General features: G+C 43.8%; 1 protein-coding gene across 1 annotated transcript in view; it reads right to left on the minus strand.

Moving 5' to 3' along the window:
* The window catches only part of LOC310785637 (rho GTPase-activating protein 26-like), a gene marked incomplete at its 5' end in the record, with an annotated part of 276223 nt that extends 263450 nt beyond the window's left edge, over positions 1 to 12773 (minus strand). The window contains one exon of the mRNA XM_083646781.1: positions 12620 to 12773. Within this exon, the coding sequence (XP_083502907.1) occupies positions 12620 to 12773 (154 nt within the window). The remainder of the gene's footprint in view (positions 1 to 12619) is intronic.
* Between the last annotated feature and the right edge of the window lie 4086 nt (positions 12774 to 16859).

Consider the following 16859-nt stretch of genomic DNA (forward strand, 5'->3'; position numbering starts at 1 on the left):
AAGGACATATAATCATATCAAAATCCAAATGTATCTCAGAGTCAGAACGCAATGCAAAGGAGGACATGACCACAACATACTGTAAGCACACCAGCTATATGGATAGAGATGACAGCATCTTTTCCAAATATGGTAGCTGCCTATGATGGTGGACAACATTTAACCAGATGTTTTGCACTTATTTTTGTCAGTCCAGCTATTTGGAGTCCACACACAAGATGAAGCAATGGAGATGTTGCATTTGAATGAATGCAGGTTCCCATAGAAGAACTGTAAGAAACTAGCCTCTGAATGAAGGGCTTTGTATTCATGCAACCAACCAGCACCTGATTACAGACTCCACAGCATAAACATTTTAAATTGCCCCCAGCTTACTTCCTGTTGCTGGGGGCAGAATAAGTGCATGTGCACACACACACACACACACACACACACACACACACACACACACACACACACACACACACACACACACACACACACACACAGGCGTGTCGACTGCTCTTCAACATGGATTCCTTCATGGCCTTTTGGAGAAACAGTAAAGAGGAAGAGATGTCACACAACACAGGCGAGGAGTCAGACTGAAAGCCCAGTGAGCTGAGGTAAACATCTGACTGACTCAACATCTCTCCATGCCCTAACGTTCTTCATGGCCTGACAACATGGACGCATCATGTGTCTGTGTTGTATAAAGCATCACAGCCCGATGTCTGTCTGTTCCCCTCACAGCAGCAGCCAGAGCCTAGCTGCTGGTTAGGGTTTGTCTGGCTGATTGAGCCATGTCACGTTAGAGTCTGACTCCATCCGCTTTATATGTCTGTCTGCCTAACACTAAAGCTTCCTGTATGTCAAGGCTTACAGGAACCACATGCTCTTTCAACATGACTTATTCACACATAGGAGAAGACTAAATCGTCATGATGGGGGAGGGGGGGGGGGGGGGGTCGATACAGCATATTGCAATATTTTGTTTGGCAACATATTGTATTTATTTTGAAAAAAAAAAAGTAAAGTGAGATGAAGAGACTGGAAACTATCTTAGATCAAAACAGATGTTCACAAAGTTTTCCTTTGGGGACATAATTTGCAGTGAAAAAACATAATAAATCACAATATATCCCAAATTTGCAATATGGCAATACTAGCATATCGCAAATTCGCAATACTATCGTATCATGGGGCATCTAGCGATTCCCACTCCTAATAATGATCAGATGTAGTTGAAGGTCCCTTCATTCAAAGTAGTAATCCATGACATCATTTCTATTAATTTGCATTTTGCTACTCTTTACAACAATAGATCACTTTTTGATTCATTATTTTCAGTGATCAGCACATCACTGTATGCTTGTAGCCTACACACTGAGTGTGATGTACTGTAGATAGAAATCATTTCTGTGTCAAGCTTGGCCCAGCACTCCCAGATGTATAAAAATTGCATCATCATATGTGAATTTTAAGATGACGGAATGCACAAGGCTCCAACTCAGAGATTCCTGTAGGCTACGGGGCACGGTGGCGCAGTGGTAGCGCTGTCGCCTCACAGCTAGAAGGTCCTGGGTTCGATTCCCAGCTGGGGCGCTGTGAGCGCCGAAGGAGTGTATGCCCGTCCGGTCCGCATGTCCTCGAGTGCCCACCCAGTGGGGTCGTCAAAAAATTTATATTTATATATATAAAAAAAAAAAAAAAAAGATTCCTGTAGGCTAAATCCATTTATAAAACCTCTTTATATAAATCCAACCACTTTCAATGCCTTGATTTTCTTCTTCTTCTTTGAATCCAAGCACTTTTTCTCCAAGTACTTTCCAGACCTGTGGCAGCCCTGCAACAGCCAGTTCATGACAGCTTTTACATTTGCAGCAGGCGGGACTTTCCAGAGAAGACAGGAAGTGATGCGTTTTACGTTTCTGGCAACGGCGGAATGAACAGAAGCAAAAGTGGGCAGTAGATTAGAGCAGTAGATTCCAAACAAGCCAATAAAGTCCTGGGCTGTTTGACTGCCAAGCCATGAAAAACCACCACAGCAGAAGGAGCACTTCGCACCATAGACGAGGCCAAAATAAAAAAATTAAAGAAGAACTTTGCAGATCGCCACTTTAAATATAATCAGTCTTTTTCTTTGGCTGTGTGTTTCCCTCAGGTTGTTACTGATGTTTCATTTAGTGAGGCTCCTGTTTTTCCAGGCATTTGCGTCTCTCAGTCTAGTAAAAACTAACAACTTTACAACACTAGCTGTCTGTTATACTGTACATCCATCTGATTATCCAGGCTACATTTCAACCTGTGTCTCTGTTCAGTTTGTGTGGGCTCAGACCAGTGGGCATTTCAGCCTGCCTATTTTTGACGCCTATGCGGAAATTGCATTCTTTCCAAATGGCCAGTGGGGGTCGCAGCTTGTGTAGCACACTCCCGGGAACATCCATTCAACTATATGGGAAACGAGACAACTTCTCTCTCGGTCTATGTATTAAATAAACACTTTCCAAATTAGTGTATGGTCTGAAAAAACAATTTCAAGTATTTTTCATGCTCTAACGCGCTCCGTTTTCCAAATGATAGCCCCATTTCGAGGAAAATTGACGACAAACATTGGATAAAAAGAACAGTAATACTTCCGACCGGTAGAGGCAGCAATGTGCCACAAGGCATCAGGTAGCAAGTATAGTTGAGCAAATTATCAGAAAATAGCGTTACTTTATGATATTTTAATAATGTTAGTAGACACACGTAACTATATAGATACCATACATCTAACGTCCATAACATGGCGGACCATTTAAGGTTATTTATACCATTAGATAAAGCCTTAAGCCTTCTCTGTATTCAGACCAATGGATTCAGCACAGAAAACGGAGTACGTTATAAGGTTTTAAATAGAGTCACATTATAAACAACTAACCAACGCTGGGGGTCCGTATGGAAACAGTGTTACTCGAAATGGTTAAAAGTTAAATCAATTTGGTCATTCAGTGCCGTTTTACTGCAATGTAAAGTAAGTAGCGTTAGCGGCTACATTAGCCACAGTAGCTGACTACCCATAATTCATTACGGCGATAAGGGAGACAGAGCAAATTCGGAAACCCCCCCGGCAGCCCCTAGGGGCAGCCGCCCCCTCTCCTCGTACTTCCGTGTAGCATTAATCCATTCAACCAATCAAGCGAAATCAAACAATATCCGGAAGTGAGCTTCATTTTGCTGTGTCAAAGTCAATGAGCTCCGTTGGTCCATTATATATAGGTCAATGGCTCAGACGCTCCGAGGAGCACAGATGCATTATGGTCACTGTAGTTGACGAACAGGCTTTGGGCACTTTAGCAGCATTAAATCTTGATTAAAAACAACGTGGGAGAGCTTCATAAATCTCACCACCGAAAATAATCCATTAGTTTATCTGGGCAGACCGCCACCATATTAACACCGTATAGGAAACAAAAGGAACCTATAAAGGTTCCAAGGATTCAATTCAAAACACTGCAACTGCCTAAAGAGAAAGGGGGTAGATCACTGCCATGCCTACTAGACTATTACAAAGCGGCACAATTAAGACCACTTGCATGCTGCTGTAACCCAGAATACACTGCAAGGTGGAAAGAGTTGGAAACATCACAGCTAGATATACCTATACAAGCTATGCTGGGTAGTAAAACATTGTACGAGAAACACTCTAATAGGTTAAATCAATGGTCCAAAATCCCCTTTAGAATCTGGTTTAAGGAATGTAAACCACCATCACTTGAGAAACAGTCTAGACAGCTGAGATGGGTTGCTTTTAGGGATGTTTGATATTGGCTTTTTTACCGATACCGATATTTTCCGATATCGTTTTTTTTATGCTAATATCGGCCGATAATATCGGTAGGCCGATAATATCGGACATCCCTAGTTGCTTTTGATCCAGACTTTAAACCAGCAGGGATTGATGGAAGGTTTAAGCAGTGGTTTAGACAAGGCATCACTTCATACTGCTCAATTTCATCAAACTGTGAACTGGTCAGCTTTCAGGAAATTTCTGATACATATAGGTTAGAAAAGATAGATTTCTTTAGGTATTTACAAACCAGGGCTTATTTTAATGATAAGATAAAACATACAAACAAAGAAATATGACACTAATATAGTTGATGTATTTTACCAACATGTATACGGTTAAGAGTAACAGGAAACTTGTCTCAATACTGTACTCAAATATTCAATCCATGAAGAAACACACAACAAATAAGGTTAGACTAAAATGGGAAAAAGAGTCTGGAATTGTAATCTCAGAGGAGGACTGGATGAATATGTGCTACGTACAATCTACCTCCACCAGCTCGGGTTTTTGGAGAGGATTTTGTTGGCGGAATTTGATGAGGTATTTTATAACTCCTAAGTTAAAAGGTTTACAGATGGGTGATCTGGGAAGGAGTCTATGTTGGAGGAAGTGCGGAGAACAACTGGCAGACCACTTCCATATATTTTGGAGTTGCCCCTCCATCCAGACATACTGGCAGGAGGTATCACAAGCAATAAAGGATATCTTTGGTAAAGAAACTGATTGCTCTTTTCCTACAATCTACCTACATTGCAACCGATTAGATGTCGCAGGACAGATATCTCTTAGAAATACTGCTGGCAGTAGGGCTGCACGATTATGGCAAAAATCATAATCACGATTATTTTGATTGATATTGAGATCACGATTATTTAACACGATTACTCATTGACATTGAGAACATCATGAATTTATTGAACATTTACACTGCCTTTTTATTTAACATTGGATGTCTTTGGATTTTAGATATAATTGAAAATAAATAAGTGAAAATAAATAATAAAAGTGCAAAGATTTAGAAATAAAATAAAAACTAAAATAAAAATAGGCTACAGTATAGGCCTACTATGTTGCAGTGAACTGCCACAACCAACTGCAACTATTAATCTACATTCAATATGTTGGTAAACATCTGAACTAGTAGTCCTTAAACCTCAAAACTAACCAAATGAGAACACTAGTAACGTTCGTTTACATTACATTAAATTACTCATTTGGCAGATGCTTTTATCCAAAGCGACTTACGTCGTTTAGGTTCATAATAGGCTATCGTTAATGTTTATCTGTGAGCTCGTTAGCTGTTGAATATGCGGTCGCATTGTAGAGTGTCCTGAATCGATGACTGTATGCGGTGGCAGTAACTAGATGGGGCTTTGTATTTTTGTTCGTTTAGCGTTTATTGCTTGGTCATAGACCACTTTGTGAGTGGATTTCAAGTGATAGGTTGTGTTGCGGGTTGCAGCCACGACCGCGGCGCGCATATCTTGCACTGTTTGTTCCAAGTCTGTGGCTGTGATTGACAGGTGGGTCAAAACTCGCATCGCAATTCCGTGCTGTATATTCGCATCGCTCTTGATGTGTGGACCTTTAAACTCGGCGAAACCATAGTGTTTCCACCCCACATACGTTGTTTTACCTCTCCTCTCGACCAGCGGCTCTCTTTCTGTGACTTCTCTCATCTTATTCTTGTGCTACCACGGAGATAAGCGGGGAGGAGAAGTGCAGTGGCTCTCTGTTCACATGAGTCATTCACAACTCGAGCGGTGTGTGTGTGTGTTTTGGGCTTTGGGGGAGGGGCCGAGCACACCGCTGCAAAGGAAAGGGTGCGCTCGATTTACAACACAAGACAGAACGAGAGTGACAAGAGCCGCAAAATCGTTGTATGTCGATTATCTTGTTTTCATAATCGTGGACAGCCCAAATCGTAATCATGATTAAAATTCGATTAATCGCCCAGCCCTAGCTGGCAGCCAGCAAAAAAGCTTTAACAAGAAAGTGGCTGCAGTCCGATCCTCCAACAAAGACTGACTGGACAGAAATAGTGACCAACATACAGAGCATGGAGAGAATTACCTTCTCTTTAGTGACCAACATACAGAGCATGGAGAGAATTACCTTCTCTTTAGTGACCAACATACAGAGTATGGAGAGAATTACCTTCTCTTTAGTGACCAACATACAGAGCATGGAGAGAATTACCTTCTCTTTAGTGACCAACATACAGAGTATGGAGAGAATGACCTTCTCTTTAGTGACCAACATACAGAGCATGGAGAGAATTACCTTCTCTTTAGTGACCAACATACAGAGCATGGAGAGAATTACCTTCTCTTTAGTGACCAACATACAGAGCATGGAGAGAATTACCTTCTCTTTAGTGACCAACATACAGAGCATGGAGAGAATTACCTTCTCTTTGAACCTACAGCTTGACAAGTACTTTAAGTACTGGGAGAAATGGATTGTGTTTACATGTACGAACTGAGTTGAATCCCCCACTAGTAAGTCTATGTATGTAAAGGTGACCAACTGTCTGTTTTGTTTTGTTTTTGTTTTGTTTTTGTTTTTTTATTATGCTCTACTTGTGCTTTGTTTCATGAAAATTTACAAAAATAAAGTATAAAACAAAACAAAAAAGGAACCTATAAAGAAGGAAGAGACACTCACTCACGTCACAGCATTCACATTTTGCATTGGGGCCACACTTTGGGGTCAGGTCTATTTTGAAGTGAACGGGGGCGGACAGGATAAGTCCCACTATAAACCAGCTGTGTCGTTTCACCTTGGATTGAAAAATGCTTCCACCAGATTAAAGAAAAGTCATTATGTGATGTTGACTGTGATTTTTTTATTATCTATAAATGCAGGGCTCGACGTTAACTTTTAAAAGTGGTTGCCGGAGGGGCAACCTGGCAAGAGCTTTTGGTTGCCCGAATAAAAATATGGTTGCCCAATTTTAGTCGGCTTATATTTTGAGTAATTAAGATACTATGCAGTCATAAGCCGGCTTAATAAGGACGATGTGACAGAAAAGTAAGTATAATAGTCTATAGTATATAGTATAATAGGCCTATTCAGTGTGCGCACCGGGTGTAGTAGTAGTAATAATGATAATAATAATAATAAATTTGTGTCATTTCGTTTTCTAAACAAATCTTATTTTTTGTTTTTATAATGCATTTGCACTGAAAGGATTTGTTTAACTAATATTTGTGAACTTTCATTTTCATATATTTTTTAAGTTATTGTTCATATTGTGCTTAATTTATTAATTAAAAGCGTTATTGATAATGAAGTAGCCTATGCCTCCTCATGTTCATTCAGGGATACTATGATGACAGTGGTTTGGGGCCCCCACTCTAAGATGTTGCATAGGGCCCCAAAAGGCCCAGAAGCGGCCCTGCAATCCCTCTCTCTCTCACCCCGTATGACAGGCTGACAGGCCAGGGATGCAAATCATTCCTCAGCACATATAGCGGTGGTAAAACGTTTTTGAAGGATGTCCTGGTCGAGGTGTATGTTGTAGGCTACATGCTTTGCAGTATAGCGTTATGCTGGAATTATGCTTTAAGTTTGGACTGTCGCACGGAAATGAGAGACACTGAATCTTGACGAGGAAACGTGTGGAGCTTTTATACACTGTGTGGGTTTCTGCTCGCGGAAGTGAGCGGGAGTCCAGGCGAAAACCGTCTGCACAGGAGCCTTGTGGAGGGGCGCGTCTGCTGATTTGACTCACTTTTCCGTGCGGACACTCGCGGTCCTCGCCGATGCGGGAAGCAAATGAGACCTAAGCGCTTGTTGTAGGCTACATGCTTTGCAGTATAGCATTAGTTTTCCATCCCGTTCAAAGACGCACGGGTATTTCACCTCGATGACAATTTCCTCGTCCTTTGTTTCTGTGCGGGGCTGCGGGCGGACGCGGTTCTTCTTGCGTCGCCGTCTTGCAGCCGCTGTGATTGTGTGCGAGCAGCCCCACCTGTCCGAGTCAGTACTCGTTAAACATACCGCACGTGCAGCATGCATCACGTAGGTTGAGGTTCCGACCGGTAATTAGTAACATCGTTCCGATTGTAACAGCAATAAAATGTCACATATGTCACTCACAACAAGTATTAAAACATTTATTTGGTGTATATTTTGCTGTTTGCTGCTGTACATATTTTGTTGCATGTTAAAACGTGGTTGCCCCTGGGGCAACCAAAGACCAAGAGATGGTTGCCCCATGTTTTTTTTGGTTGCCCGGGGCTCGTTAATGTCGAGCCCTGAAATGTGCACATTAGTTTTCCTTATTGGTCTTCAAAGAGATCATGACTCTGAACATGACCGAACGGGGCAGGTCCGACCTATTATGTCATTTGTTTTCTTTAATCTGTTGGAAGTATTTTTAAATGAAAGACGCAGATAGTTTATTATAGTGGGACTTATCCTGCACGCCCCATTCACTTCAATAACAGGAGGAGCCATGTTCAGAACTGGCTCAGTGAATCTTGCCTCTTACTGAACACCAAAAAAAAACAGTATGTATGATGATGTTTCCTAAACCAGCAGCTGAGGTAACACACGCTCAAATGTATTCCTGAATGGGGAGGAACTGGAAGTTGTAAAAGAGTTTAAATATCTTGGGGTTATCTTAGATTCCACCGTAACCTTCAAGAGCCATATGATATGAACAAGATAATATCAAATTTAACCTATATAAACTTCAGACAGATCAAGACCTTTTTTTTTTCAAATTTTTTTTTCAGATTTTTTATCCCCCATTAGTGCTCATTTTAATGTATTTATCTTGGTTGCTGCTCCACTCTCTGCCGATCTGGGGAGAGCCGAAACTGGCTCCATGCTTCCTCCGACACATGGGCAGTAGCCAGCCGCTTCTTTTCACCTGACAGGGGAAGCTTCACCGGTAGGACATAGCACGTGGGAGGAGGATCACACTATTCCCTCCCTCTGAACAGGCGCCCTTAACGACCAGAGGAGGCACCACTTCAGCAACCAGGATATTGCATGTTTTGGTGTGGGGTTCCTATATGAAGGAAACCCCCAGGGGGCACGGGGAGAACATGCAAACTCCACACAGAAAGGCCCTTTTGACGACCCCACCCGGGCGGTCGGCACTCGAGGACATGCGCGATGGGCACGCACTCCTTCAGCGCTCACAGCGTCCCAGGTGGGAATCAAACCCAGGACTTTGTAGCTGTGAGGCGACAGCGATTACCACTGCACCACCACACCCCCAGATAAAGATGTCTTTGACAGATAATAATGCAGCTGCCAGCCAGGATGTTTTTGCACTCCATGATCTTTTCACTTTACACTTTACACAGGCATCTTTTCAATGCCTGTATGACATCACTGATGACCTCATCAGTGATGGTATGACATCATTGATGACATCACTGATGTCATTAGGGCAATTACCTAATTTAAGAAATCTGGCTCCATCATATATTGTAAATGTTAATAAATATGCTCTGTCCCTGCTAATAAAATAAAAAATAAAAGGTAAAATTGCCCCAAAGTCTGGCCCTAATGCCAAAATGTATTTTCCCTCTTTATAGGTTCCTCGAGAGAACTGGTAGGAATGCAAGCGGTGGGATGTGTGTCAGTGAATGAAAGTCCAAGACGTTCTGGGTTTTACTCATAACTCTTTAGTGAGAATAATTATGGTACAGCAGTTCACAACCACCTCGTTCTTTTTCTCTCCCCTTCACGCCTCAGTGAGTCCACAGTAACACAGTATAGGATATGAGCAGTATGGCACATGGTGGCTGTTCCCCTCTCTAGCGCTAACATGCATGTAGCGGTTACAGCAACAACACATGTGAGAGCTGTCGGGAGGCTCTGAGCAATGTCTTCCCGCAGCAATCAGCAATTAAGTCAACCTCCGGGACTTGGCGGGGAGAGGCGGCCGGGCTCGGGCTGCCTCCAGAGCAAGAGAGCACTCATGCTTCTGACATGGAGGTGCACTGAAAGGTGTGTCAGACACATTTACACAGTACGTTTTCAGAGCTTTGAAATCATGTTAGAAATTCAAACGCTCGCAAAAATAGACCCGTTCCAACTGAGTGATTTTGGCACTCCCATCTCATGGCAGCAGCAGCCAACAACACTGTGTAAGTAGCCTAGTTATGATGCTTTTACTAAAACAGAAAGTTGCTGTATGCTCCTTTTCCTTACAATAGCATACATGACATATAGGGCTGGGTGATATGGAACAAAAGTAATATCTCTGTATTTGTATGCTGAGCGGCAATACGCTAATGTGTGTGTGTGTGTGTGTGTGTGTGTGTGTGTGTGTGTGTGTGTGTGTGTGTGTGTGTGTGCACAGTATGTATATATATATATATATATATATATATATATACGGTATATACATAGATACATACATACATATTACCCCCCCCCCCCCATGAAGTGGCCGAAATTTTCAGGCGCTTTCTCAAAATATATACACAATGATTTTGTGAAAAATTGTGGATAAATAATCATCAGTAAGGTGCATATAATGACTAAGTGGGGAAAGGCAAATAACAGAACAGCTAGAACAGTCTGGTAAGTTCAGAAAATGGCATCACTTTACTGTAATGCAGCCTTTAAAACCAGGAAAAGACAACATTTACGCCACATCACGATACTATGGTCCTGTATCTAATATACGATATCTAGTCATCTCTCTCCCTCATTCCAAGCTCAGTAAATCAGGTCATGATGTGTGACTTCCAGATCTGACTAATGGACAATAGCAGAATTGTCCTGATAGCTTCATGTCAGCTGACAGAGCTTTGTGGCCCATTCATTCACTGGCACCAGTGGCATGCCACTTTGTTTGACAAAGCATCCATCAGAAGCAGAGGAGATGCTACAGGACAGGAGTGGAAAGTTCAGGTACTGCTCTGTCGCTCTGTCGCGGATGTTCCACAGTTTATCGTATCCTGGACTGCTACTGAGCTGTCTGGAAAATACCTACCAATAGACGGGTTTCTTGTATACAAACATTAGTGGGTGTGCGCGCATCACAGGGGTAAAAGCAATTGTAGACTCATGTCTGTCTCTGTCTGACGTGATCTCTGCTCGTTTGAGATGAGCAAGTTCTGCGCAGATTCGACCAGCGCCTTGCTTGCCCATGCAGTTGCATGATGGTTAGAAAAGTTGTCCGACTTGCTCCGCCTGCCCGACTGCGTGAGTCACGTGACTCTCGTCAGAGCGAGGCGGGTGCAGATTTGGAGCGAGGCGCCGCAGTTTCTCCCGACCAACTGCGCCCGACTGCGGATGACAGAGGATGACGAGAAACGCATCAAGCTGAGCGCCCATTGGTTCAACACAGGTGCATCACAAACCCGCAGTGAAGTGTAGAAACTTCAGTTTTGTATCTATTCCAAGCTGTCACTCTACATTTGACATAACTACCACCTGTAATGCCTACATTAACAATAAAATAAGTAATCTGAAGGGCTGGGTCATTTGAGCAGTGAGTGTGGGGGTGGCGCTAATGCATGTTTTAATTTGTTTACAAACCACTGTTAAACAAAACTGTAGAAGAAGAAAAGCAGCAGTGAGTGTGCTGTCGGGGGTGTTCGACTTGTTGATGCCTCGCCTGACTGCGCTCGGCTGCTCTCGTCTGCTTTCCAGGCGAGGCAGCAGTCAACTCAAACGAGAGTGTGGAGCTACAGTCTAATGTGTGGAGCTGCTTTCTACCCCGGTGATGCACGCGCATCTATGTGATGACGTTGGACAGAAACCCGTCTATGGGGACCGAAATAACACAGTAGTACCACGTAGTAGTAACGAAACGTCTCCAGTACCTGCATTCCATCCTTTTTGCACAGTTTTACTTGTACTATTTATTTAGTTTTACTTGCCTGTCCAAGCTTTTGATATGACACCAAAATAAGATGGAGAAGTAAGAATATGGTGGTGTACAAAGTTGTATTACTTTTCTGAATCATAATCATAATAGTGTCGTTTTACAAAGCATGGAGTCATTTATCAGAAATGTAGGTTTGAGCTAACCTGATGCTGCTAGATGGATTGTTTTCACATAACCATCTGGCAATGAGTTGCTCAGGAAACTGTTTCAAACAGCAGGCACCATCAAAAAAATACCCGGCAGGTGATTGGATGAACCATCTGTCTATCACGTCTAACACGGGCTCGCTTCTCGCAGGTGTCACACCAAAGCCTGCCTGTATAGGTGCCTCATAGAAAGCTGATTGGTGCAACTGCAAACCACTGGCGGTTCAGATTCAAAGGAACCAATAGATTGGAGCGTGGCAAGATGGGTTTGTTTTGTGATCGTCAGGATGCAGTGACTAAAATCCACCTTGTTACTTGAAATCATCACAGCCTGAAACACACACACACACACACACACACACACACACACACACACACACACACACACACACACACAAGCTCATCAGTGAGTTAAACACACACACCCTCTCTCTCTTTCCTCTAGATGGGATCCAATGTGCTGACAGCTTCTGAGGACACCAGGCACCACTCACTCATCCCCCGCCTCGCTTCTCAACTGCTGTTATAATGTCCTTATCACAACACACACATGTACTCAATCTCTCTCTCTCTCGCTCTCTCTCACACACACACACTTTGTTGAAAGACCAACTGCTGTAAATCAAGTTCTTAAAACCACAGGAAGCAAAACAGCTTTTTGGGTGGATGGATGTCATTAGTGAATCAGTAAAATCCAACAGATCTCTCTCTCTCTCTCTCTCTCTCACACACACACACACACACACACACACACACACACACACACACACACACACACGCACTGTTCCTTACTGTTGAGACTCTGGATGAGCGCCTTGCCGTCTTTGATGAGCTCCTTGATGAACTTGTTGGTCTTGTCCAGCTCCAGCTCGTGGGACTTGAGCCTGTCTCTGAACATGGGGCTGTCCAGGTAGCAGTCACTGAACTCCAGGGCAGGCAGGCCCATCTTCACCCACACCACCCACCCACCACCCCTCTAACACCCCTAACAGCCGGCCCAGCAAGCACCCAACACGCGGAGGAGGAGGAGGAGGAGGAGGAGGAGGAGGGAGGAAACCCCTGACCTCAACTACTACTAGCCTGATGCTGTCGCTGGAAATGATGAAGGATCCAATGACGAGATGTAAACACGGGGCGGGTTATGTCCAGAGAGATGCCTCCTGGCTACTGCTGCTGGCTCTAGCTACTGTACATAACCTCACAAACACAATGACCTCCCCAACTGTTATCCGCTGTCAAGCTGACACAAAAACAAGGTCTTGTTTCTTCTTATTCTTGTTGATGGCAGCAGCTTGAGTGCAGCCCGATGTATTCAACCTTTAGCAAAACAAAAACCAAAAGTCACATGAGAAATAAGCGTTTTGGAGGTTAAAAAAAAAGTAAGGCGACTCCACTTGTTCAGGTGAACCGGTGCTGCGTTCCTCTTGACGGAGTCACTCTGGACCGGAGAGAGAGAGATGGTAGAGGGAGGCGGGCTGGGAAGGAAGGGGGCTGGTAAACGCGGTGTCTTGTTGGCTCCTGGGCGGTTTGAAACGCACTGCTTTTCTCTCCAGACAGAGTCCAGGCTCCAGCCCCTCGCTTCGCTTCGCTCTCGGCGCTGCCTGCCGTCCGTCGTCGTCAACCTACCCCGAGACAGATAATCCGCTGATTGACGGCTCTCTGGGGCCAATGGCAAGAGAGAACGGAGGCGGGTGGGCGGGGCGGGGTGGAGAGAGGCTCGTGACAGAGAGGATGGAAAAAGCGGCGAGGGCTCACTCGCACCCTGTTTCCGGGTGCAACAAACATCATTGCGGGGGGGGGGGGGGGGGGGGGGGTTGTAGATAGGCTACACCAGAGTCGTATAGATAGAAGAGTCCCGACATCTCCATTCACTCCAATGGACCAGTTTTTTACTCTCAAGAGTTCCAGGAAGTAAGGTCCTGGATTAAGCAGCACTGTCGAGTTGCAGCAAAATAGACAGTTTGTGTTGTACTCTAAAAGGGTTTTCCCCCCCTTGAATCAAATTGTACATTACCAGCTTTATTTTAGCATGCAAAAGTAGCGCGAGACCCATTCCTGGCTGTTCATTGGCTAATGAGTCTCGCATTTTGGTCTCACTCTCTCTCTAGAGGACACTAGGCTACACATGTATTTTTCTTTGATTGATTGATTGATTGATTGATTGATTGATTGATTGATTGATTGATAGGGGGAACTGAATCTAGGAGGCTTCACTACATCCCCGATTAATGTTACAGTAAAAGTGGCTGTTTATTTGGATCAAACTACATGAAAATGTTACAATTCAAATAAATAAATAAACTATTTCGTGTTGAGTCTGAACCAGATAGGCCCTTTTCACGGGTTCGAAACCAGCCTCGCCTGTGCCGTTACAAGTATATAAATGGGAACTAGGGCTCTGTCTGTCTGTTTGTTTCTCTGTTTCTCTGTCCCACTGTGATGTCATAAATCCCACTGTGACATAATCAGTGATGTCATAAATCCCACTGTGACATCATCAGTGATGTCATAAATCTGACATCATCAGTGATGCTGGTCTCATTGGCCACACAGCAGCCGAGCTGCGAATGCGGGGCCGTCGGCTGCGAATGCGAGCTGCAGGGCCAGCTTGGCGAGCTGCAGGTCCAGCTCCGCGAGCGAGCCTAGGAATCGAGCGCATGTAGCACGCAAGATCCCTAGTTATTATTATAACGAGAGCTGGGGTTCTGTTTGTTTGTTTATTTCTCTGTCTGTCCCACTGATGACATCATCAGTGATGTCATAAATTCACTCTCTCTTACACACACACACACACACACACACACACAAAAAGTCCCAGTGATGATGTCATCAGTGATGTCATAAATTGTGACATCATCAGTGATGTCAGAGGCATTGTGTCATCATCAGCGATGCACACATACACACCCACACAAGAGAGACACACACACACACACACACACACACACAAGAGACAGACACACACAGTAAATATCATCAGTGATGATGTCATCAGTGATGTCATCAGTGTGAGGCTCACGAGAGACTGAGGGAGAGGGAGAGAGAGGAGATTGGGAGAGAGACTGAGGGAGAGGGAGAGAGGAGAGGGAGACTGAGGGAGAGAGAGGAGAAGGAGAGAGGGGGGAGAGACTGAGGGAGAGAGAGGGGGAGAGAGACTAAGGGAGAGAGAGAGAGGGAGACATTGTGCCAATAGGGGCAGGCAAGGCCACACAGCAGCCGAGGTGCGGGCAAGGCCGCGCAGCGGCCGAGCTGTAAATGCGAGCTGCAGGGCCAGCTCGGCGAGCTGCAGGGCGAGCAGGACGGGCGAGCCTAAAAGAGCATGGCTAGTAGCCTACATAGCCTATAATGTTTAATGCTGCATTCATATCATGTAGGCTTTTTCATAAATATGAACCGCAAACCGGGGAAAGTTGTCACCACTGGAAGATGAGCCTTCTCTCTTCTCTTCTCTTCTCTTCTCTTCTCTTCTCTTCTCTTCTCTTCTCTTCTCTTCTCTCCCTCTCTCTCTCTCTCTCTCTCTCTCTCTCTCCCTCTCCCTCTCCCTCTCCCTCTCTCTCTCTCTCTCTCTCTCTCTCGTGTTTGATCCTCTGCAGAAGAGACGATCTTTGTGTGTAGCAAGCCAGAGTCATGCTGGCCTCGTTAGTGGGAGCAGAGCTGATGTCATTTCATCCAGAGCAGGGAATTTCTGTCTGCCCAACCGGGATTAAAGCCCCAGTCTGGGATTAGGCTGCCCTCTGGCCCCCTCTGCTGAAAGACTGTTGCTCCAACATACAGTTTGTTAAACATTTATTCATTTATTCATTTCTTTATTTATTCATTTACTTATTTATCTTAGTGACTTATTGGATGGGATTTTTTTTTACTTTGAAATGTTTTGTCTTTTTTCCTTTACAAACATTTTAGAGTTTCACATTCCTTTGCATTTGTAATGTTTGTAAATACAGACATCTACATCACCACATCTAAATTATCTGAATTTTGAATATAAAAAATTTGCTTTGCTTCTACTATTAGCCTGCAAGTCAAAATCTAAAAGATAATATATGGCCAAAATCTTTGATGCTAAAATAAACTCATCATTAACAAATGAACAAAAACAGGTTATGGTGTGTGTGTGTGTGTGTGTGTGTGTGTGTGTGTGTGTGTGTGTGTGTGTGTGTGTGTGTGTGTGTGTGTGTGTGTGTGTGTGTGTGTGTGTGTGTGTGTCCTGTGTGTGTGTGTGTGTGTGTGTGTGTGTGTGTGTGTGTATGTGCATGTGCACACAAGCGTGTGCATGTTTGTGTGTACATGCATTACTATTTGTATACGTGTGTCTTTTGCATCACTGCTGCCTTATCAGTAAGATGTTAACACCTTTATTTTGTTCATTTAAATTTTGCATGCATATCACCATAGGCAGATTATGACATGACAGGCCCCTGGACCTGGATGCATAAAGGGCCCCCCTCACAGGCACAATTAAGGCCAGAATAATAACTAAGACATACACTCACCTGCATCTCAACAGGATTTACAGCACAGCCACCTGAGCACTCAACGCCAACAGCACAATAACAAGAAATAAACTCACCTGTATCTAACACAGGATTTACAGTGCAGGTACACTCAATTAAGGCCAAAAGCACAATAACCCTCTAATTGCCCATAAACCTATGGAAGATTTTGTAAAAGATATAGTGTTGGGCCACTGTAACATCTCCACACATCCCCCCAGTTGAAAAAGCTGGTGTTGAACTAAAAGCGACTCAAGGTAAAGAAAGCAATGTCCGCATCAGTATATTGAATAACTAAGTAGCCTATTTACTTAGTAGCTTACAGTTATTATAAAGTGTTCCCGCAAAATACAGTTTCTCAGTAGTAAGGCACTAGTGAGAAATACAGCAATGAGTGAACAGTGTGACCACATGCCCTGCTCTCCCCTACATAAAGCAATCTTATTTAACACTTCCTGTGGAATGCCTTGTCAGTATAGAAGGTGACCATTAAGACACATTTAGACACAGTTTCTGGGTTGATTTGTCTTACTGCCTGG

Source organism: Poromitra crassiceps (genome assembly GCF_964638095.1).
Source record: "Poromitra crassiceps genome assembly, chromosome: 1".
In the NCBI taxonomy this organism is placed as follows: Eukaryota; Metazoa; Chordata; class Actinopteri; order Beryciformes; family Melamphaidae; genus Poromitra; species Poromitra crassiceps.